The sequence below is a fragment of the Triticum aestivum genome, chromosome 2A, assembly GCF_018294505.1.
Source record: "Triticum aestivum cultivar Chinese Spring chromosome 2A, IWGSC CS RefSeq v2.1, whole genome shotgun sequence".
NCBI lineage: Eukaryota > Viridiplantae > Streptophyta > Magnoliopsida > Poales > Poaceae > Triticum > Triticum aestivum.
In genome coordinates this window covers 2,278,809-2,303,001 of record NC_057797.1, presented here as the reverse complement: position 1 = coordinate 2,303,001, position 24,193 = coordinate 2,278,809, and the positions used below count along the sequence as shown (strand labels likewise).

At 41.9% G+C, this 24,193-nt stretch overlaps 1 protein-coding gene and 1 pseudogene across 2 annotated transcripts; one reads left to right on the top strand and one right to left on the bottom strand.

Annotated features, from left to right (window-relative positions):
* Positions 1–9,397: 9,397 nt before the first annotated feature.
* On the bottom strand, positions 9,398–13,689 carry LOC123186892 (very-long-chain aldehyde decarbonylase GL1-5). 2 transcript variants are annotated; one of them, XM_044598579.1, is made up of 10 exons: positions 13,529–13,689; positions 13,193–13,416; positions 12,882–13,114; positions 11,888–12,107; positions 11,235–11,610; positions 11,004–11,111; positions 10,633–10,908; positions 10,378–10,479; positions 10,121–10,297; positions 9,398–9,841 (listed from the first exon to the last, which is right to left on the bottom strand). In XM_044598579.1, the coding sequence occupies exons 1-10, from the start codon at positions 13,586–13,588 to the stop codon at positions 9,680–9,682; spliced, it is 1,938 nt and encodes a 645-aa protein (XP_044454514.1). In that variant the 5' UTR covers positions 13,589–13,689; the 3' UTR covers positions 9,398–9,679. The 2 variants fall into 2 exon arrangements, with proteins under 2 accessions (XP_044454514.1, XP_044454515.1); XM_044598580.1 differs by having other exon boundaries at positions 10,633–10,833.
* Positions 13,690–21,222: 7,533 nt separating this feature from the next.
* LOC123184141 (alkane hydroxylase MAH1-like) lies at positions 21,223–22,831 on the top strand (annotated as a pseudogene).
* The last annotated feature ends 1,362 nt before the right edge of the window (positions 22,832–24,193 follow it).

Below are 24,193 nucleotides of genomic sequence, written 5' to 3'. Positions count from 1 at the left end.
GAGGGGCGGCGAGGGCGGGCTCGGGATCGGGAGGCGGTGGTCCTGGGCAGCGGGATCGGTCGAGGGCGGCGGCGGCGGCGCTGAGGGCAGGCGCGCTCGGGCTCGGGCGACGGCGACAGGTAGGGGAACAGGCCGGTGGGGGGGAAAGGAGAGGACTTAGCGAAATTTTGATTCGAGGGTGGTTAACTCGAACTAGCAGTAGCGCTCGTACAGAAAACGCGCTGTAGCTAAATTATATATAGCGCGTTTTACATAAAACCTCTAGTGCTAATGGAAGCAGTTATTTCTTTTGCTTAGTTAAAACAATAAAAATATACATTGGTCATCATTGATCTTTTTGTGTATAATCTAAATAGTCAACATGAATCCTCACTGTACCTGTATAGGTACAGGCGAGGATTCATATTGCAACCACAAATCATACACATATAGTTCAATGAAGACCAAGTGCTCGAGATGGGTTGCGAAGCAACATATTTAAGGTGGTAAACACCTTGTTCGCTTAGCAGTATGGGACTAAACTTAATTAGTTGCGGTGATACTTAGCAGTAGCGAGTTTTGAGGAAAACCGTTGCTACTAAGTTCTTTAGCAGTAGCGCGCCCGTCGTAAGGGCGCTACTACTATATCTAGCCTGGAGACAACACCGTGGCAATTATAGTAGTAGCGCTGTTTTCACCTAGAGCGCTACTGCTACTCAGTCATTAGCAGCGCTCTTTTCTAAAGATCGCTGCAGCTAATTAGCAGTAGCGCCTGTTTTTATACCGCGCTGCTGCTAAGATTCTGTGTATAAGGTTTTCCCTAGTAGTGCATATCCATATCCATATCAAGTATAACAACTTATTATAATGTAAAACAATCCTAAATTAAATTGATAACACAAATTTAAAGGAAGAATAAAAAATAAAAACAAAACCCACAAACATTTAGTACCGCTTGGTGTTACCAACCGGTACTAATGATCTACCGCACCCGTGGCCTGGCTTGTGCCACGTAGTTGCCCTTTAGCACTGGTTCGTGCTGAACCGGTACTAAAGGGGGGGGGGCTTTAGTGCCCACACTTTAGTGCCGGTTACCGAACCGGCACTAAAGGGCCTTACGAACCGGTGCTATTTCCCGGTTCTGCACTAGTGTTCTACTGCAAGGGATTAATCACTGGAAGCGGAACTACCCCAAATAATTGGCGGATAAGAAGGATGGCAAAGTGAACAAAAGTATATTTAATATATATGTTATTGATGTGTACTTTACTTGTGTTTATAGCAACCCCTCAATATGTGATACTAGTTTTGTTGCTAAGAGTAGTAACTTGAAACAGGAGTTACAAAATAAACAGAGACTAGTTAAGGGCGAGGTGATGATGTGTGTTGGAAGTTGTTCCAAGATTGTAAGATCACCATCACACACTCCTTTTACCATCGGGATTATTGTTGAACCTAAATGTTATTTGGTGTTTGCGTTGAGCATGAATATGATTGGATCATGTTTATTGCAATACGGTTATTCATTTAAACCAGAGAAGAATTTTTGTTCTATTTATATGAATAAAACCTTCTAAGGTCATACACTCAACATAAGTGGTTTATTGAATCTCGATCGTAGTGATACACATATTCATAATACTGAAGCCAAAAGATGCAGAGTTGATAATTATAGTGTAACTTATTTATGACACTGTCGTTTAGGTCATATTGGTGTAAAGCGCATGAAGAAACTTCATTCTGATGGACTTTTGGAATCATTTGATTATGAATCACTTGTTACTCGCGAACCATGCCACATGGGCAAGATGACTAAAACGCCGTTCTTCGGAACAATGGAGCGAGCAATAGATTTGTTGGAATCATACATACTGATGTATGTGGTCCGATGAATATTGAGGCTCGCGGCAGATATCGTTATTTTCTCACCTTCACAGATGATTTGAGCAGATATGGGTATATGTACTTGATGAAATATAAGTCTGAAACATTTGAAAATTTCATATAATTTCAGAGTGAAGTGGAAAATCATCGTAACAAGAAAATAAAGTTTCTACGATCTGATCGTGGAGGAGAATATTGGAGTTACGAGTTTTGTCTTCATTTAAAACAATGCGGAATAGTTTCACAACTCACGCCACCTGAAACACCACAACATAATGGTGTGTCCGAACATCATAATCGTACTTTATTAGATATGGTGCAATCTATGATGTCTCTAACCGATTTACCACTATCATTTTGGGATTATGCACTACAGACAACTGCATTCACGTTAAATAGGGCACCATCTAAAATCCGTTGAGACGACGCCTTATGAACTGTAGTTTGGCAAGAAACCAAAGCTGTCGTTTCTTAAAATTTGGGGCTGCAATGCTTATGTGAAAAAGTTTCAACCTTATAAGCTCGAACCCAAATCGGAGAAATGTATCTTCATAGGATACCCAAAGGAGACTGTTGGGTACACCTTCTATAACAGATCCGAAGGCAAGACATTCGTCGCTAAGAATGGATCCTTTCTAGAGAAGGAGTTTCTCTCGAAAGAAGTGAGTGGGAGAAAGTAGAACTTGATGAGGTAACTGTACCTGCTCCCTTATTGGAAAGTAGTTCATCACAGAAATCTGTTCCTGTGACTCCTACACCAATTAGTGAGGAAGCTAATGATGAAGATCATGTAACTTCAGATCAAGTTACTACCGAACCTCGTAGGCCAACCGGAGTAAGATCCGCATCAGAGTGGTACGGTAATCCTGTTCAAGAGGTCATGCTACTTGACCATGACAAACCTACGAACTATGAGGAAGCGATGATGAGCCCAGATTCCGCGAAATGGCTTAAGGCCATGAATTCTGTATTGGGATCCATGTATGAGAACAAAGTGTGGACTTTGGTTGACTTGCCCGATGATAGGTAAGCCATAGAAAAATAAATGGATCTTCAAGAGGAAGACAGATGCTGATAGTAGTGTTATTATCTACAAAGCTAGAATTGTCGCAAAAGGTTTTCGACAAGTTCAAGGTGTTGACTACGATGAGAGTTTCTCACTCGTATCTATGCTTAAAGTCTGTCCGAATCATGTTAGCAATTGCCGCATTTTATGATTATGAAATTTCGCAAATGGATGTAAAGACTGCATTCCTGAATGGAATTCTGGAAGAAGAGTTGTATATGATGCAACCTGAAGGTTTTATCGATCCAAAGGATGCTAACAAAGTGTGCAAGCTCCAGCGATCCATCTATGGACTGGTGCAAACATCTCAGAGTTGAAATATACGTTTTGATGAGTTGATTAGAGCATATAGTTTCAAACAGAGTTGCAGTGAAGCCTGTATTTACAAGAAAGTGATTGGGAGCACTACAACATTTCTGATAAGTATATGTGAATGACATATTGTTGATCGGAAATAATGTAAAATTTTCTGGAAAGCATAAAGGAGTATTTGAAAGGAGTTTTTCAAAGAAAGACCTCCATGAAGCTGCTTACATATTGAGCATCAAGATATATAGAGTTAGATCAAGACGCTTGGTAAGATTTTTCAATGAGTACATACCTTGACAAAGATTTTGAAGTAGTTTAAAATGGAACAGTCAAAGAAGTAGTTCTTGCTTGTGTTTTAAGGTGTGAAGTTGAGTGAAGACTCAAAACCCGACCACAGCAGAAAATAGAAAAAGAATGAAAAGTAATTCCCTATGCCTCAGTCATAGCACTACTAGGAAAAGGCCTACTAATGGCGCACCAGTTTTGCCTACTAATGGTGCACTACTGGTGCGCCACTAGTACCACGCCACTAGTATTTTTTACTAATGGCGCACCACCGGTGCGCCATTAGTATACCAGATACAAATGACGCACCACGGAGTACTACAGGTGCGCCATTAGTATGCCTAGAGGTGCGCCATTACTATCTGACTTAGTAATGGCGCACCACATAGAAGTGTGCCATTAGTAATATTTTTTTTTCAAATTTTTTTTAAGTTTTTTTATTTTTTATTATTTTTTTATTTTTTTCTTAATCTCGGGTCACTATGGCTTAATCTCGGGTAAATATGCTTAATCTCAGGTCAAATCGCACTCCATGGTCAAACTTCCCGAAAGGACAACCATCCTCACACTACGCCAGCCCAAGCACGCTTAACTTCAGAGTTCTATCCAACCCCAGCACCAGCTCACTTCACAGGCACTTGTTGATATATCTAACATATCAATCCTATTAAACCTTGTTGATGTTTAGGACTTTGTTCATGTTCATGAGTGTGATGAAATTTTGAAAAAATATTTCAAACTTCCGCTCATATTACGTATCATATTTTGAACAAAAAATCCCGAAAAAAAATCAAAACTAATTTTTTCTATTACTAGTGGCGCACCTAGCATACGGTGCGCCACTAGTAAGTTTAAATTTTTTTGAATTTTTTTGCCTCCAGATCATAAAAGGCCCGTAACTTTTTTTGGTTAGGTTTTTGAGGATTTTGAAAATGTTTAACGGGGTTCTCCAGTTAAATTCGGATGAAACTTTTCGAGTAGATGATTTTTCATATAAAAAACTTTTTAATCCGAGTTCGTATGCAAAAGTTATGCCCATTTTACAAATTCCAGAGAGATTTTGCAAATAAAGTCGAAATTCATATTTGTAAATTTTCCCAACAACTAGACCACATATCACATGGGAAACTTATTTTCTTTTATTTTTTTGACATTTTCATCATTTTCTTTTATTTTTTTAAAACTGAAAAGGCGATCCACCGGGGGGTGCATGCGAGGAAATTTTTGGGCCAAGTTAGTAATGGCGCACCGTGGGAGTGGTGCGCCATTACTAGTTGAACTGGTAATGGCGCACCACTCCCACGGTGAGCCATTACTAGTTTTCAAAAAATATAAAAGAAAATTGAAAAAATTTGAAAAAAATTACCAGTGGCGCACCGTGGATGTTGTGCGCCATTACGATGTGGTGCGCACTATCCCCTAGTGCGCCATTACTAGTTTTGAAAAAAAATAAAAAAATTGAAAAAAAATTACTAATGGCGCACCGTGGATGTGGTGTGCCATTACTAGTTTAACTAGTAATGGCGCACTATCCCCTGGTGCGCCATTACTAGTTTTGAAAAAAAAATCTTGTTACTGATGGCGCACCAACACATGGTGCGCCATTAGTATATATAGTAGTGGCGCACCACATGTCTGGTGCGCCATTAGTGTCAATTTCATCTATAACCCTTTTCCTAGTAGTGTAGGTTCTATAAAGTATGCTATGCTGTGTACCAGATCTATTATATACCCTACATTGAGTTTGGCAAGGGAGTACAATAGTGATCTGGGACTAGATCACTGGACAGCGGTCAAAATTATCCTTAGTGGAATAAGGATTTATTTCTCGATTATGGAGGTGCCAAAAGATTCATCGCAAAAAGGTTACGTCAATGCAAGTTTTGACACTGATCCAGATGACTCTAAGTCTCAATCTGGATACATATTGAAAGTGGGAGCAATTAGCTAGAGTAGGTCCGTGCGGAGTATTGTTGAAATAGAAATTTGCAAAATACATATGGATCTGAATTTGACTGACCCATTGATTGAACTTCTATCACAAGCAAAACATGATCACACCTAAGTACTCTTTGGGTGTTAATCACATGGCGATGTGAACTAGATTATTGACTCTAGTAAACCCTTTGGGTGTTGGTCACATGACGATGTGAACTATGGATATTAATCACATGGTGATGTCAACTAACGATGTGAACTATGGATATTAATCACATGGTGATGTGAACTGTTGGTGTTAAATCACATGGCGATGTGAACTAGATTATTGACTCTAGTGCAAGTGGGAGACTGAAGGAAATATGCTCTAGAGGCAATAATAAAGTTATTATTTATTTTCGTATTTCATGATAAATTTTTATTATTAATGCTAGAAATGTATTAACTGGAAACATAATACATGTGTGAATACATAGACAAACAGAGTGTCACTGGTATGCCTCTACTTGACTAGCTCGTTGATCAAAGATGGTTATGTTTCCTAACCATAGACATGAGTTGTCATTTGATAAACGGGATCACATCATTAGGAGAATGATGTGATTGACTAGACCTATTCCGTTAGCTTACCACTTGATCGTTTTTAGTTTACTGCTAATGCTTTCTTCATGACTTATACATGTTCCTATGACTATGAGATTATGCAACTCCTGATTACCGGAGGAACACTTTGTGTGCTACCAAACGTCACAACGTAACTGGGTGATTATAAAGGTGCTCTACAGGTGTCTCCGATGGTACTTGTTGAGTTGGCATAGATCGAGATTAGGATTTGTCACTCCGATTGTCGGAGAGGTATCTCTGGGCCCTCTCGGTAATGCACATCACTATAAGCCTTACAAGCAATGTGACTAATGAGTTAGTTGCGAAATGATGCATTACGGAACGAGTAAAGAGACTTGCCGGTAACAAGATTGAGCTCGGTATTGAGATACCAACGATCGAATCTCGGGCAAGTAACATACCGATGACAAAGGGAACAACGTATGTTGTTATGAGGTTTGACCGATAAAGATCTTCGTAGAATATGTAGGAGGAAATATGAGCATCCAGGTTCCGCTATTGGTTATTGACCGGAGACGTGTCTCGGTCATGTCTACATAGTTCTCGAACCCGTAGGGTCCGCACGCTTAACGTACGGTGACGATCGGTAATATGAGTTTATGTGTTTTGATGTACCGAAGGTAGTTTAGTGTCCCAGATGAGATCGGGGACATGACGAGGAGTCTCGAAATGGTCGAGACGTAAAGATCGACATATTGGACGACTATATTCGGACATCGGAAAGGTTCCGAGTGATTTGGGTATTTTTCGGAGTATCGGAGAGTTACGGGAATTCGCCGGGGAGTATATGGGCCTTATTGGGCTTTAGGGGAAAGAGAGAAGGGAGGCTGCGCGCCCCCCAAGGCTTAGTCTGAATTAGACTAAGGGGAGGGGCGGCGCCCCCTCCTTCCTTCTCTTCTCTTTTCCCTTTCCTTCTCTACTACTCCTACTACTTGGAAGGGATCCTAGTTCTACTAGGAAAGGGGGAATCGTACTCTCGGTGGGAGTAGGACTCCCCTAGGGCGCGCCATAGAGAGGGCCGGCCCTCCCCCTCCTCCACTCCTTTATATACGGGGAGGGGGCACCCCATAGACACAACAATTGATCTGTTGATCTGTTAGCCGTGTGCGGTGCCCCCCTCCACCATAATCCACCTCGATAATATCGTAGCGGTGCTTAGGCGAAGCCCTGCGTCGGTAGCATCATCATCACCGTCATCATGCCATCGTGCTGACGGAACTCTCCCTTGAAGCTCTACTGGAACGGAGTTCGTGGGACGTCATCGAGCTGAACGTGTGCTGAACTCGGAGGTGTCGTGCGTTCAGTACTTGGATCGGTCGGATAGTGAAAATGTACGACTACATCAACTGCGTTGTCATAACGCTTCCGCTTTCGGTCTACGAGGTTACGTGGACACACTCTCCCATCTCGTTGCTATACATCACCATGATCTTGCATGTGCGTAGGATTTTTTTTGAAATTACTACGTTCCCCAACAATTCGATGCAAATTGGCACAAATTCGGCGTTCGTCGGCACAAATTCAACATAAACTGACTTTTATCACATAGTTCACAGGAATCAATACAAATCAAATAATTCAACGAAGCAAACTCATAACTAAAACACAAATTAGAAATCATAATTCATCACACGTCGAACTAGGAGTTACCCTTGAGCCTCCATAGGTGCTCCACCAGATCGTGCCGCAGTTCTTGATACACCTGTGGGTCTCATATCTCCTGACGCATATTAAGGAAGGCAGCCCATGATGCCGGTAGCTGGTGATCAACTTGGGCAAGAGGACCCTGCCTGTAATATGGTTCTGTGTCGAACACTGGCTCTTCCTGCTCGCTCTCAATGATCATGTTGTGCAAGATGACACAACAAGTTATGACTTCCCACATTTGATCTTTTGACGAGGTCAGAGCGGGGTACCGGACAACAGCAAATCGAGATTGGAGCACACCAAATGCCCACTCGACATTCTTCCTGCAAGCCTCCTGGCACTTGGCAAAGTAGGAGTTCTTGCCTCCTGGCACATGGTTTGAGATAGTCTTCACAAATATGGACCATCTCGGATAGATGCCATCTGCTAGGTAGTATCCCTTGTTGTAGTAGCACCCATTGACCTCGAAGTTCACCGGAGGAGCATGACCTTCATCAAGCTTGGCCAAAACATTCGAGCACTGCAGTATGTTGATGTCATTGTGAATTCATGGCATACCAAAGAAGGAGTGCCAAATCCAGAGGTCATGTGTGGCCACTGCCTCAAGTACCATGCTGCAAGCTCCTTTGGCGCCTTTGTACACCCTCTGCCAAGCAAATGGACAGTTTTTCCATGCCCAATGCAGGCTATCGATGCTTCCAAGGATCCCAAGAAATCCTCTTGCTGCATTTTGTACTAGGATCCGAGCAGTGTCTTCAGCATTTGGTGATCGCAAGTACTGTGGTCCAAACGCTGCCACCACTGCCCTGCAGAACTTGTACAAATACTCAATGGTGGTGGACTCGGCCATGCGTCCATCTTCCAGTATATCACCGGGAGCTCCGCATGCAAGCATCCTCATAGCTGTAGTGCACTTCTGGAGTGAGGTGAATCCAAGTGTGCCGGTGCAATCCTTCTTGCAAATGAAGTAGCTGCCGAACTCCCGGATGGAGCTCACAATCCTGAGGAAGAGCTTTCGGCTCATCCGATGGCACCTGCAGCCGTTGTTTTACCTGATGGAGAGAGGATGGGATCCACCGGTCGGACCATCATGCTATGGAGGAAATGGTGGAGACCAAGATACGGAGGGATAGGGAACCGCGAGGGACGCCGGCGCTGTCTGATTGGGTTCGACGTGCAGAGAAAGAGAGGGGCACCGATGGTTTCCAGCAGAGGAATAAGAACGGGCGATGGGATCTCACAATATCTAGTGAGGCAGGGGAGAAGAACCCGTCGTGGGCGTGTGTGGCGGCGGCTGCGCGAAGGAGAGGTCGCACGCGGGGCCCTGGCTCGATATCCAAGGGTGGGAGGCGTGGACAGACCGTGCGATTCAGGGATCGCGGAGGGGGTCGAGCCGGGGTGGATTTTTTCCCTACTGAGTGTGGGGTGGGCCAGCGGCTTCGACAGAAGAAAACAATCGGGGAGGAGGAGGGGAGCGAACGAAACCGAACGATACGACATACCGACTCCCCAATTAGGAGTAGAAAATCATTAGTTCAAGTATTTCCTATATCTAGTTTAAAAGAATTTGAATTTAAAATTCAATTTTAAATTTTGTCCGAATTATGTTTGGTATTTCTCAGTAACCGAGAGTATCGTCGCCCCATGGGAAAATTTGTCCATACGGAATCCAAAACCTTGGTTTCATCTAGTAACATCTACACACAAATACTCATCCCTATGATTGAATGCATGAACGCACACCGTAGCGCTTAGATCACCTTGGAGGGACTTCCATGCACGGACAACATTTTTTGAAGAGAAAATAATATTATATTTATTACTTAATTGCAGGCTACGTCTTCTGCTTGCCGATGTGTACGTCTTCTTCCTTGGGAAGGATAAAAACGAGTATATATTACATCGATATCAACACAACTCTTATTCCGTTGACGTGCAGCTACACCATCAATCTGTAGCAACGGGGCGGAAACCATGCGAAATTGCAGCAGACCAAACTTTGTCCATGTCTAGGACTGTGTCTCCGCACTCATGCTCGTTCCATCCCTCCAATGCATGAACAATCCCAGCAATACGCCACGCACTCATCACCCTCCTTGGCAGCCAATTCTGAAATGTGAAGTGGGTTAAGCTAAGAAGAACACGTATTGTAGTTTTTGCAGAGTTGCGGTTCACTCAGGATTTGTTTTTTTTTTCTTTCGAAAATGAGGTTATCTCCCGGCCTCTGCATCAGAATGATGCATACGGCCATCTTATTAATAAGCAAAATGTTCAACAAAGTCTCTAGGTCTCGAAAAAACAAAAAGGCTCACAAAGAGCTAAAAGCATGAAAACGGGATAGCCACAACCGGCGGAATAAAGATAGATAGGAAACTGGGGATTTGTTACCTCGCATGAATGAACGTTCTGTAGTGTTTTTGGAACACACATTGCCGGAGTCATTGAGTAGGTGTAGCACTCCTCACGTAGCTTTCTTGGTGGGAACTGTGAGTATGGAATAAACCGTGTTCCTTTCGGTGCCGTCAACTGTTCGTCAGCATCTAAACCTTCTCCGATTAACCACACCTGTAGAATTCGACCAGCCATTCCATCATCTGACTACACATAATGTCCTTCTAATCTTACATGCATAATTTCCTTCTTACCTTTGCAGTGCCAGTTTTTGATAACAATGAAAGGTTGCCAGCTGCATCTTCTGGTATTTTCGCCTTAAGGAAATGATAATCTTGCGTGTTTGTCATTGTGACCTGCACAGGCGAGTTGCTTTTTAATTGTTTGTACAAAAATGTGTCATCTCTCCATGTGATTAAAATGAAGGGGATCTGATTTCTTTTCTTCTTCTTTGTTGCAAAGCATATCTGTTCTTTTTTTAGAAGCATATCTGAATATTTAGACCTGACCTTAATATTTTTCCTGCACAATGCTTGAGCCACAGCACGTGCGACCTTCGAAATATCTCCTGCAAGCACAACTTGATATGTGCCTTGGGGGATACTATTAGCAATGACGGCAGCAGCTAGGCTGGTGCCATCCACCAGTTTTACCCCCAACTTTGGGTACTTTTGCAGATAAAGTTGCCCACTTCCATTGAGGTTCTGGCCCTGTTTGGGTGAAGATAGTACAATAACATTGTGAGCGACCATATCTGTCCTACTATTGTAACTCTGGATTTCCCCCTAAAAACAATTGCACCAGTACTTCCTTAGTCATGATCACGTGAACTTATGATGAAGAACTATACTTTGAAGTTTGAACAAGCGAAGGACTTTACCTGATTCAGGAGTCCAAGACTAACAACTTTGGCTCCTTTCTTGTCAGCTTCACATATGGCCTTTACAACCAGGCTATTAATTGCTTCCTTCTCCAAGTTCAATCCATACTGCACAAATGTAAAGGTTCGTTATTTGGTTATACTTGATAAAAGGTAGCTATCTCTCCTAAGCGCATTATCTATTCTCTCTCGTTAACAAGGTCTCTTGCCAAATTAACAAAATATACTTACATGGAAATTGTATCTTGGAATGGCCCATGACTGGATAGTAAGTTTCCCCATGAAATTCCTCTCAAGAGTGAACCAAGAACCATACACACATGTGAGGAGCATGGAGAGATATGACACGGGCCACATTATCCGTAGTTGCCACATTGAACTATAAGGCTTGGAGGCATACTGGGAAAACCCATAATTTATATGATAGATGGACTGCAGGCTGGTAAGATGGGTAAGGTGAACCACATCTACTTCTTTCGTTATGTCCTTGAGTGAGTTCTCATGCAGTGTGTCCGATGCCTTATCCATGGTGTTGTAAATGTAATCATAGAATGGCATGAAAAGAGAGTAGTTTGTCCGGAACTGAGTATGGTGAAGAGAATGAAACCTAACAAGTGAAAGTTCGGCTTATATAGTGGTAACACCAATAAAGATGGTTGTGCGTATCGCAATACTGAAGAAGCTGGGGTATACCCTCCTTTAATAAAACAATTACATTGATATAACACCAGATAGATGTACAGAACCATGAAAAGAAGCTTAGTTTTGCAGAGTAGAATCAAGGATAACAGAACCTTATTTCCTTGTCTGATTAGGTACCATTGGAGTAGGATTCATATAAAATAAGAGTGCCAAGTTTTTTGCCAAATAGGGGGAGCACTTACGACGGTGTATACATGAGATACTTGAGAGGGGGAATCCATTTGAAGAGCCAATTGGGGACAAATTCGAAGTTGCAGTGGCCCATGTTGTTCATGAAATCAATGTAAATCAAATATACCGCAAACACGATAATGGAACCAGTTCCAGTCAGCTGGCAGGTGGTCATTGGGATTGAAAACAGAAATGTATAGGCCAAGAGTTCGGCAAATGGATGGATCACCGCTGCATGAAGATACCAAGATGGTTAGTCACTAAATCGATGTACTTGTTCAGAAAGAAATGATGAAGACCATCCAATACAACCCATCTCTACATTTTCCAAAAATGCAATAATCCAGAAACAAAATATAAAACAATAGCTCATTTGCTCTTGTTCTGCTTTTGAAATTTGAATTCTTCATCATCTACTACCTCTTTCTCACAAATTAAGACTCGCTGGGTCCCGCTATTTGTCACCCTGGATGAGGAATAGTTATTTTTCACCCCCTCTATTTTAGCATCAATGCAGCATATTTTTAGGTCTCGTAAATTTTGTCTTACTTAATGCGTAAAAAGAGAACGTAAGAAAATATATAATCGCCGTAAAAAAACTTTAGGTTACGTAAAATTACGGACGTAAAAATATAGTGGAAAATATACACAAAATACCAAAAATTTGGTCTTATGATCTATAGATTTTTCCTTAATTTTACATTGTGAATCAATATGAATGTAACTATTTGTATATCAAATGTAATTTATTTATGAAACGATCGTAAGATAACTTCGGGTGACACACACACTGTGTGTATGTGTGTGTGTGACAGAGAGATTCTAGCTAGATTTTTAGTGCAACCCAGCCGACGTCTAGCTGCCTGATGGTGCTATATGTGATAGTTTCGAGAAATTAAGCACAGATAGTTTTGAGAAATTAAGAAAAAAGGTAGTTTTTTCGTAACTCTAGCCTGTAATGTGGTAGTTTTTTGCTATTAATTGATGGCTAAGATATGCTCCTACATGTAATGGGCTCGGTGACTATGGAGTCATGGTGGTGCGAGTGGTAGCGTGTGTAGAGGAAGTGGTGGTGTAGTGCACGGTGAAACCAGTAGTAGAGGAACTCGACAGGGCCGGCATGTATTAGTGCCAGCAGCACCAAGCCGTCCGTCCTCCACAGCGGCAGGTTCTGCCCGCCTGGCATGTACAACGCGGCCAGGAGCATCAGGATGGTGCTCAGGATGAGGTTGTCGTCCCTGCACCCAAGTACGGGTTTAATTCCATGGATGGACTTGATATGGCAGTGAAATTTTGCTGCTGTAGATGGATGGTACCAGTTGCGCTCGCGGTCGACCTGCTGGAACTCGATGCCACGGTGGACAATCTGGCGCTTGCCTCGCGCGTTCTGGAGGCGGGACACGGTGATCCAGGCCTGGCTGTGCAGCGCCCGGAGAATCATGTTGGGGAGGATGAGGATGTAGCCTAGGTCGGCATCGCGCCACCCCCTGGTCGCCACCAGATGCAAGCCGTGCACCACCCATGGCGCCAGCAGCATGTACTGCGTACGTGCGCATGCATGCCGGCGACCGGCCGGGATGGCCTTTCAGATTTAGTGCACGGTGGTGCAAATAAACAAGATTAATTATTATGTTTTACTACTTGGTACGTACCTTGTAGCTGCCAAGCCTCTCCCAAGGGAACTCGCTCAGGAGGCCGGGGTTCGTGGCCATGGCGTCTACTCTTGGACCTCCCTGTCTGCTTGCTTATCCCTTCTACGTACTACAATGAATGCTGCAAGCCTGCGTGATGGTCGCGCTCTGTCTACTAGTTTGATCCGGTCGATTTATAGACGGACGACCTAATAGGTGCGAACGTGAAAAATCTCTACCTATATTACCTAATAATAATAACACAATACTCTATAATATTTATCTCGAAATATAATAATAATATTATATAGGATTGTGATACGTAACAAACGTTATGTACGTACGTACTACTCCCTTCTTCCCAAAATATAAAGGGCCGGTCGACTTTTTTGGTCTTCGTTGCCCAATTTTGACTATGATTTTCACGTAGTGTATGTCTATGAAAATAGTATACAGACATATGCAATAAAATTAGTTTGCAAAGAAAATATATACACGTGCAATTCATATACTTTGATATATATTAATGGTCAAAGTTGTGCATTAAAGACCGTGCAAAGTCAGGCATGCCTTATATTTGGGGAAGGAGGAGGTATTTATTTAGGAAAACTAGCAGTGTGACCCGCGCATTTGCGCGGCTAGATTTAATACATATTTTAATATTTACTTCTATTTATTTTGAAGATATTCTACCAACTATTTTAGAAATATTACCAAAATATATGTTTTCTGCGAGCAAAACCACAATCTGGTAACATGTATTTGTACTAATTATTTTAGATTCTCGACGGAAGATCAATAATATTGGTGCTTTCGGCTCCCTGTAAACCATGGAGTTTGGAATAATATTGTATTTTTCCTATTGCACGCTTTTCTTTCGATCAAAATAAGGTAAACTAAACAATATTGTATAACGCGGCAAGCCCTGTAAAAGCAATCTCATATAATAGTGTTGTCCTTCAGGTTAGTTGATGCCTTGATCCAGCCGCTTTGTAGCTAACTACTCCCTCTGTTCCCAAATATTTGTCTTTCTAGGCATTTCAAATGGACACAATATACGAATGTATGTAGACATATTTTAGAGTGTAGATTCACTCATTTTGTTCCGTATGTAGTTACTTGTTGAAATCTTTAGAAAGACAAATATTTAGAACGGCAGGAGTATATGTCAAACGACCCGCAAAAAAAAAAACTATATGTCAAACGATGTTTTTGCAAGATACATCGAAATTGTTCAAGCAAGCTCCTCTCACTCTAATTACTTTGACAAAATATAAATATTCGATTTTGCCGGTTCCATCTTTCTCCATCTAATTTTCCCTACATGTGTCTGGTATTTTGAGTTAGCTTATTAAATCTTTCTAGCACAAATAGAATGTCGTCGATACTTTAAAATGTAAACATTGCTGATTTGTACTTGAATCTTCTTAGATCTGCTCCATCATCCACTTTGTCACCAACTACGTGTCGGTAATATTTTCTATATGTACAAATATTCGATTTTGCCGGTTCTCGCCATAACTTGTTATTTGTGATATTTTCCATGTTATTTTACATTGTATATTTTCTAACCGTACTTCAAATATTTCTTTGTTTGTAGCCTTCTTTTACTAAACTATATCTATCGCATAAGGCATTATCTAAGCATTAATGTCTCATACAATTCGCATGTAATCCTTGTGGCCTCTTACGTTAGTTAATTGGTATAGTACCATGTGTGCAGATGATTGCACACATTCTCAACTTGTTCTGATAGTATGTGTCGATTTGTCGCTTGACAGTATATAGATATAATTGTTAAAATAAATCCGAGGCATACCGTCGATCTACCAAGGACCAAGCAATCACATTAGGCACGACACCAAGATTTGTTAATGACGTTCGCCGATATGGCAACATCCCTGGCACCTGACTACGGACGCTTCTCCCCGTGACACCTTACAATACTGCACACCGGCCACCCGGGCGCCGGCACACACCGCCGGCTCCCCCTGCGTACCTGTGCTATTATGTTGTTACATCGTGTATCTACCCCTGATATATATGAGAGGCCTAGGATACAAGTGTTCTATTAGGACACAACTCCTACCCAGTCTACACACAGTCTAAAATCAAATCCAACTGTAACCTACCTTGTACAATAATATTCGACACAATTATAACAAACACCATCTTTGCGAATATTCTTCACCACCTTGAATTCATCCATGCGTCGAACCTCCATGTACATTGGACTTGAGATATGCCATGAGCACCGCTGCTACTCCCAGACTTCATGTGACTCCACCTGCAACTGTAGTCCCTTCTCGTCTTATTCACAGTCAACACTCCAGCAAAATTAAGTTCCTCATTACTCTACTTTGTGCTCCCAACTTCCGGAGAATCCGTTCAACGCCATCACACACCGACCACTATCTGCGTGAAAATAAACAACTCACATATTGGACGCCAACATAAGAGTTACCAGAACTCAACGTCACCGCTCTTTCTTTACTGCTTGTCTGAAACTTGAAGGAATTTCACTGTCTCCCTGTGTCACCCTGATTCAAATTCGCGGTTGTCTCACCCTTTCTTCTGGATAGTCTCTGAACCTTCGCCTTGCACCTGAGCATCAGCACCTGTACATGCTGCATTGAACTCCACCCGATCAGTCTCCACTGGGAGTAGGATTCCCCCGCCCCTTCCCTAGTCGGACTAGGAGAGAATGAAGGGGAAGGAAGGAGGAAGGAAAGGGGGGGCAGCCCCCCTCCCAATTCAGATTGGGCTTGGGAGGGGGGGCGCCCCCTCCTTTGCTCCTTTCTCCTCTTTTCCACTAAGGCCCAATAAGGCCCATATACCTCCCGGGGGGTTCTGGAAACCTCCCGGTGCTCCAGTATATTCCCGATCTCACCCGGAAGCATTCCGATGTCCAAATATAGTCGTCCAATATATCGATCTTTATGTCTCGACCATTTCGAGACTCCTCATCATGTCCGTGATCATATCCGGGACTCCGAACTACCTTCGGTACATCAAAACACATAAACTCATAATACCGATACACGTCTCCGGTCAATAACCAATAGCGGAACCAGGATGCTCATATTGGTTCCTACATATTCTACGAAGATCTTTATCGGTCAAACCGCATAACAACATACATTGTTCCCTTTGTCATCGGTATGTTACTTGCCCAAGATTCGATCGTCGGTATCTCAATACCTAGTTCAATCTCGTTACCGGCAAGTCTCTTTACTCGTTCTGTAATACATCATCCTGCAACTAACTCATTAGTCACATTGTTTGTAAGTCTTATAGTGATGTGCATTACCGAGGGGGCCCAGAGATACCTCTTCGACAGTCGGAGTGACAAATCCTAATATCGATCTATGCCACCTCAACAAGTACCATCGGAGACACCTGTAGAGCACCTTTATGATCACCCAGTTACGTTGTGACGTTTGGTAGCACATAAAGTGTTCCTCCGGTATTTGGGAGTTGCATAATGTCATAGTCATAGGAACATGTATAAGTTATGAAGAAAGCAATAGCAACAAACTAAACGATCATAGTGCTAAGCTAACGGATGGGTCATGTCAATCACATCATTCTCTAATGATGTGATCCCGTTCATCAAATGACAACTCATGTCAATGGCTAGGAAACTTAACCATTCTTGATCAACGAGCTAGTCAAGTAGAGGCATACTAGTGACACTTTGTTTGTCTATGTATTCACACATGTACTAAGTTTTCGGTTAAAACAATTCTAGCATGAATAATAAACATTTATCATGAAATATGGAAATAAATAATAACTTTATTATTGCCTCTAGGGCATATTTCCTTCAGTCTCCCACTTGCACTAGATTCAATAATCTAGTTCACATCGCCATGTGATTTAAAACCAATAGTTCACATCACCATGTGATTAACACCCATATTTCACATCGTCATGTGACCAATACCCAAAGGGTTTACTAGAGTCAATAATCTAGTTCACATTGCTATGTGAGTAACACCCATAGAGTACAAAGGTGTGATCATATTTTGCTTGTGAGAGAAGTTTATCAACGGGTCTGCCACATTCAGAGCCGTATGTATTTTGCAAATATTCTATGTCTAGAATGCTTTGCACGGAGCTACTCTAGCTAAATGCTCCCACTTTCAATATGTATCCAGATCGAGACTCAGAGTCATCTAGATCGGTGTCAAATCTTGCATCGACGTAACACTTTACGACGAAGTCTTTATCACCTCCATAACCGAGAAATATTCCCTTAGTCCTCTAAGGATAATTTTGACCAATGTCTAGTGATCTACTCCTAGATCACTATTGTACTCCCTAGCGAAACTCGGGGCAGGGTATACAATAGGTCTGGTACATAGCATGGCATACTTTATAGAACCTATGGCTGAGGCATAGTGAATGACTTTCATTCTCTCTCTATGTTCTGCCATGGTCGGGTTATGAGTCTTCCTCAATTTCACACCTAGCAACACACGCAAGAACTCCTTCTTTGACTGTTCCATTTTGAACTACTTCAAAATTTTGTCAAGGTATGTACTCATTGAAAAAACTTATCAAGCGTCTTGATCTATCTCTATAGATCTTGATACTCAATATGTAAGCAGTTTTCACCGAGGTCTTTCTTTGAAAAACTCCTTTCAAACACTCCTTTATACTTTCCAGAAAATTTTACATCATTTCCGATCCACAATATGTCATTCACATATACATATCAGAAAGGCTGTAGTGCTCCCACACACTTTCTTGTAAATACAGGCTTCACCGCAAGTCTGTATAAAATTGTATGCTTTGATCAACTTATCAAAGCGTATATTCCAACTCCGAGATGCTTGCACCAGTCCATAGATGGATCGCTGGAGCTTGCACATTTTGTTAGCACCTTTAGGATTGACAAAACCTTCTGGTAGCATCATATACAACTCTTCTTTAATAAATACATTAAGTAATGTAGTTTTGTTATCCATTTTCCAGATTTCATAAAATGCGGCAATTGCTAACATGATTCGGACAAACTTTTAAGCGTCGACACAAGTGAGAAAATCTCATCGTAGTCAACACCTTGAACTTGTCGAAAACATTTTTGCGACAATTTGAGCTTTGTAGATAGTAACACTACTATCAGCGTCTGTCTTCCTCTTGAAGATCCATTTCTTCTCTATTGGTTGCCGATCATCGGGCAAGTCAACCAAAGTCCATACTTTGTTCTTATACATGGATCCCATCTCAGATTTAATGGCCTCAAGCCATTTCGCGGAATCTGGGCTCATCATCGCTTCCTCATAGTTCGTAGGTTCGTCATGGTCAAGTAACATGACCTCCAGATCAGGATTACCATACCACTCAGGTGTGGATCTTACTCTAGTTGACCTACGAGGTTCAGTAGTAACTTGCTCTGAAGTTTCATGATCATCATCATTAACTTCCTTACTAATTGGTGTAGGCATCACTAGAACTGATTTCTGTGATGAACTACTTTCCAATTCGGGAGAAGGTACAATTACCTCATCAAGTTCTAGTTTCCTCCCAGTCACTTCATTCGAGAGAAACTCCTACCCTAGAAAGGATCCACTCTCAGCAAAAAAGATCTTGCCTTCGGATCTATGATAGAAGGTGTACCCAACAATTTCTTTCTGGGTATCCTATGAAGATGCACTTCTCCGATTTGGGTTCGAGCTTATCAGGTTGAAACTTTTTCACATAAGCACCACAGCCCCAAAATTTAAGAAACGACGGCTTAGATTTCTTACTAAACCACAGTTCATATGGTGTCGTCTCAACGGATTTAGATGGTGCCCTATTTAACGTGAATGCAACTATCTCTAATGCATAACGCCAAAACGATAGTGGTAAATCAGTAAGAGACATCATAGATCACACCATATATAATAAAGTACGGTTATGATGTTCGGACAGACCATTACGCTGTGGTGTTCCAGGTGGCGTGAGTTGCGAAACTATTTCACATTGTTTCAAATGAAGACCAAACTCGTAACTCAAATATTCGTCTCCACTATCAGATCGTAGAAACTATATTTTCTTGTTACGATGATTTTTCACTTCACTCTGAAATTCTTTGAACTTTTCAAATGTTTCAGACTTATGTTTCATCAAGTAGATATACTCATATCTACTCAAATCATCTGTGAAGGTAAGAAAATAACGATACCCGCCGCGAGACTTAACACTCATCGGACCGCATACATCAGTAAGTCAGTTGCTCGCTCCATTGTTCCGGAGAACGGAGTCTTAGTTATCTTGCCCATGAGGCATGGTTTGCAAGCATCAAGTGATTCCAAAATCCCATCAGCATGGAGTTTCTTCATGCGCTTTACACCAATATGACCTAAACGGCAGTACCACAAATAAGTTGCACTATCATTATTAACTTTACATCTTTTGGCTTCAATATTATGAATATGTGCATCACTACGATCGAGATTCAATAAACCATTTATATTGAGTGTATGACCGTAGAAGGTTTCATTCATGTAAATAGAACAACAATTATTCTTTGACTTAAATGAATAACCGTATTGCAATAAACATGATCCAATCATATTCATGCTCAACGCAAACAGCAAATAACATTTATTTTAGGTTCAACACTAATCCCGAAGGTAAAGGGAGTGTGTGATGGTGATCTTATCAACCTTGGAATCACTTCCAACACACATCATCACCTTGTCATTAACTAGTCTCTGTTTATTTTCTAACTCTTGTTTCAAGTTACTACTCTTAGCAACTGAATACTTGGGGTTGCTATAAACACTAGTAAAGTACACATCAATAACATGTATACCAAATATACCTTTGTTCACTTTTCCATCCTTCTTATCCGCCAAATACTTGTGGTAGTTCCGCTTCCAGTGACCAATCCCTTTGTAGTAGAAGCACTTAGTCTCAGGCTTAGGTCCAGACTTCGGCTTCTTCACTTGACGGGCAAATTGTTTGCCGTTCTTCTTGAAGTACCCTTCTTCCCTTTGCCCTTTTTCTTGAAACTAGTGGTCTTGTCAACCATCAACACTTGATGTTTTTCTTGATTTCTACCTTTGCCAATTTTAGCATCGCGAAGAGCTTGGGAATTGTTTTCGTCATCCCTTGCATATTATAGTTCCTCACGAAGTTCTAGTAACTTCGTGATAGTGACCAGAGAACTTTGTCAGTTACTATCTTATCTAAAAGATTAACTCCCACTTGATTCAAGAAATTGTAGTACCCAGACAATCTGAGCACATGCTCACTGGTTGAGCTATTCCCCTCCATCTTGTAGGCAAAGTACTGTTAGAGGTCTTATACCTCTCGACACGGGCATGAGTATGAAATACCAATTTCAACTCTTGGAACATCTTATATGCTCTGTGGCGTTCAAAATATTTTTGAAGCCCCGGTTCTAAGCCGTAAAGCATGGTGCACTAAACTATCAAGTAGTCATCATACCGAGCTTTTGTCAAAACGTTCATAACGTCTGCATCTGCTCCTGCAATAGTTCTGTCACCTAGCGGTGCATCAAGGACATAATTCTTCTGTGCAGCAATGAGGATAATCCTCAGATCACGGAGCTAGTCTGCATCTTTGCTACTAACACCTTTCAACTTATACAGTACCAATGGACCGAGATATCATGGTGGGAACTTCCCTATATAAATGAAGCCATGTCCATTGAAGGATAAATGTAAGTGGTAGCATATCCCAGACTACCGCTAACAATGTCAATTCTGTTCAGCTGCACATTACTCGTGCTGCTTGTTCCCTTGTACTTATATCTCAAGTGTAGTTATAGATCAAAGAACCCAGCAGCCCTTCCCATAAACTGGCCAATACTGCACATGTTTCCTTCCACCATAGCAAACCTCCATAACTTGCACAACTATTTCAGCCTGGTCCTCGCCGGATCAGGCCACAACTTCAGGGCACATGGCCCACCCGGGACCGGCATGCGGTTCTTCATCACATGTGACCCTGCCAACATTCGACACATCTTCACAACCAACTACGCCAACTTCCCAAAGGGCGTGGAGTTTGCCGCTATCTTCGACATCATGGACGGCAGCATCTTCACTATCGACGATGAGCCAGCTCGCCAGCAGCGCACCAAAGTCAAGTGCATGCTCAGCAGCCCATAGTCAGTTGCCAGGATGGAGGCTTGCTGCCGCGACAAGGTGGAGAACAGTCTCCCCCCATTGTTTACGCATATGGCGAGCACCACCACTGCGCTTGACATGCAGGAATTGATGTCTAGGTTTATATTTGACTTGGCTGCTACACCTTACTTCGGTGTGGACCCTGGCCTTCTATCCTCAGATATGTTGCCATTGGACGCCTTGCACCCTGGAAACATATCCATGGGCATGCCGCCCATGGACCCTGCGGTCGCCTTGGACATAGTCATGGAGGTGGCGTTCTTTCGGCACACCATGCCGACTTACTGTTGGAAACTGATGAGGTGGCTCAACATCGGCTCCGAGAGAAAGCTCGGCATGGCGCACGGGGTGCTAAGAGAGTTTATTGTCGAGATGATGGAGAAGAGGAAGATCAAGACATCTCGTGTTGCTAATGACGAGGAACAAGAGTGTATGGATATGATCTCTTACTGCCTCCATGGCATAGGTGACACCGACGATGAACTGCGCCAAGCGATGATCATTAGCTTCATGCTCGCCGCAAGGGACACGGTTGGAACAACCCTGTCATGGATATTCTATAACCTTGCTTAGAATCCAAATATTGTGTCCATCATCCGTAATAAGCTATCCCCAATTGCATCATGCAAGGTAGAAGCAGGTGCAGATGGCATGGTGATGTTTGAGCCGAATGACACTCGATCTCTAATTTATCTAAGAGCAGTCTTGTATGAGACTCTTAGGTTGTACCCACCTGCACCACTCGAGCGGAAGACGGTGGTCGCCAGTGATATCATGCCAAGTGGCCATGAGGTGCACACTAGCGACATCATCCTTATTTCTCTCCACTCCATTGGAAGAATGGAGAGCGTGTGGGATAAAGACTGCCTTGACTATAACCCAAATAGGTGGCTCTCGGATAATGGAGACAACCTAAAGTATGTACCATCTCACAAGTTCTTGGCCTTCAACTCCGGACCAAGGATGTGCCTAGGCAAGGATATCGCGATTATGCAGATGAAGACAGTCATTGCCTCAACACTGTGGAACTTCGATATGCAAGTGATGGAAGGGCAAAGCATCCAGCCCAAGCCGTCTTGTATATTGAAGATGCAAAATGGGCTCATAGTTAAGCTGAAGAAACGACACATGTAACTTTAGCTTCTACTTATTTGTAAGATTGTGATTTGTTGTATCCCAATATCAATGTACCCTCTATCTTGTTTGTTCAGTTTGCATCATGATTCGTGCTATTCCTATATAAAAATTTCTCTTTTTTGTTTCTTCCAAACAAGAGAACATTTGACCGTGAAACTTTTCAGGTCAACTATCCACATGTGCCATTCATTGTACAAATGTTTTTCATTTTTTGATGAAACATAAATTTGTCAATTTTTAACCTTTAAATGACTTGTATAAATTTTTAATATTTATGGTGCGCCCAAAATTTAGAAAACTTTTCTGCATATAATAGTACTTGTGTGATATTGATCTTCAAAGTTTCAAGTTCAAAAGGTTTTTTATTTGGGAGAAACAAAAAGGAGAGGTTTGCTTGCACGAACTTTGATGTATAGATGGGTTTCCACGTGTTCTAATGGGTACTAAGGCAGTCTTGGCTTTCGGCCACAAATGGTTTTTTATTGAACCGACACAGGTGTGGTGACACCCAGAGGCAAACCGATCAAAGTCTATAAAATTCAAAAAATAAATGAGCGAAAATTTGTTCACTCATCACATTGACCGATGTGCTCTTGCGGTGTGATTAAAGTATGCGGAAGCATCTGCAATGCATGCATGGATGATAGAGAGAGAGAGAGAGAGAGAGAGAGGGAGAGAGAGTAGACTAGACCGCTTAGACGACTCATAATATGTTTTAACTACTAGGAAACATGTCCTTGCGTTGCAACGGGAGAAAAACACACATCCTTCCCTACCCCAATGGCCTAAGTCCCCAACCACACTTGACAATCCCAGCAAACTACTTGAAAACTTTCACGTTACCACATGAGAAAAAACATGGTAAGTGGTGGTGCGCAAAAACATAAACATGAGACGATTCAGTAAATCTAGTTGGTTCTGAGTATCTCTTGACGCATTTGTCAGCGCTCCTTGATTATGTCCAGGAAATATCGCATTAGAAGGAAAACAACAGAGCCCACGAAAAAATATAAGAACATTACATCACACACACGTACACATGTAACTTCTTTTCTACTCTCCTATTAATAACTTCTTTTCTACTCTCCTATTAATGGAAAGATACACAGATCTTTGCTTACTCACGAAAAATATATAAGAGCATTACTTTTGTCTCATTGATATATGTGAAATTGTTGGGAGCAAAAGGGTAAATTATTTTAGCGTTTTTTCATAAAGTAATTAGCATCGGCAAAACTTACAAAGGCGTAATTGCATCTTCTGTCCCACTTTTTCCCTTAAAACCGTAATAACACAATAAATACCACCAAAATTTCAGAGTTCTCCTAAAAAACCAACATAGAATCGAGTGAAGTTCTAAGAACCAAACAAATTAAAATCAAGAAAAGGCATGTTGTCT

Bases quoted from the DNA above. Each gene is read 5' to 3' on its own strand.
- LOC123186892 (XM_044598579.1), bottom strand. From the start codon at position 13,588: ATGGCCACGAACCCCGGCCTCCTGAGCGAGTTCCCTTGGGAGAGGCTT. The intron at 13,417-13,528 runs GTACGTACCAAG...GCACGTACGCAG, and splicing joins AGAGGCTTGGCAGCTACAAG to TACATGCTGCTGGCGCCATG. The intron at 11,112-11,234 runs GTAAGTATATTT...ACATTTGTGCAG, and splicing joins TTCCAAGATACAATTTCCAT to TATGGATTGAACTTGGAGAA.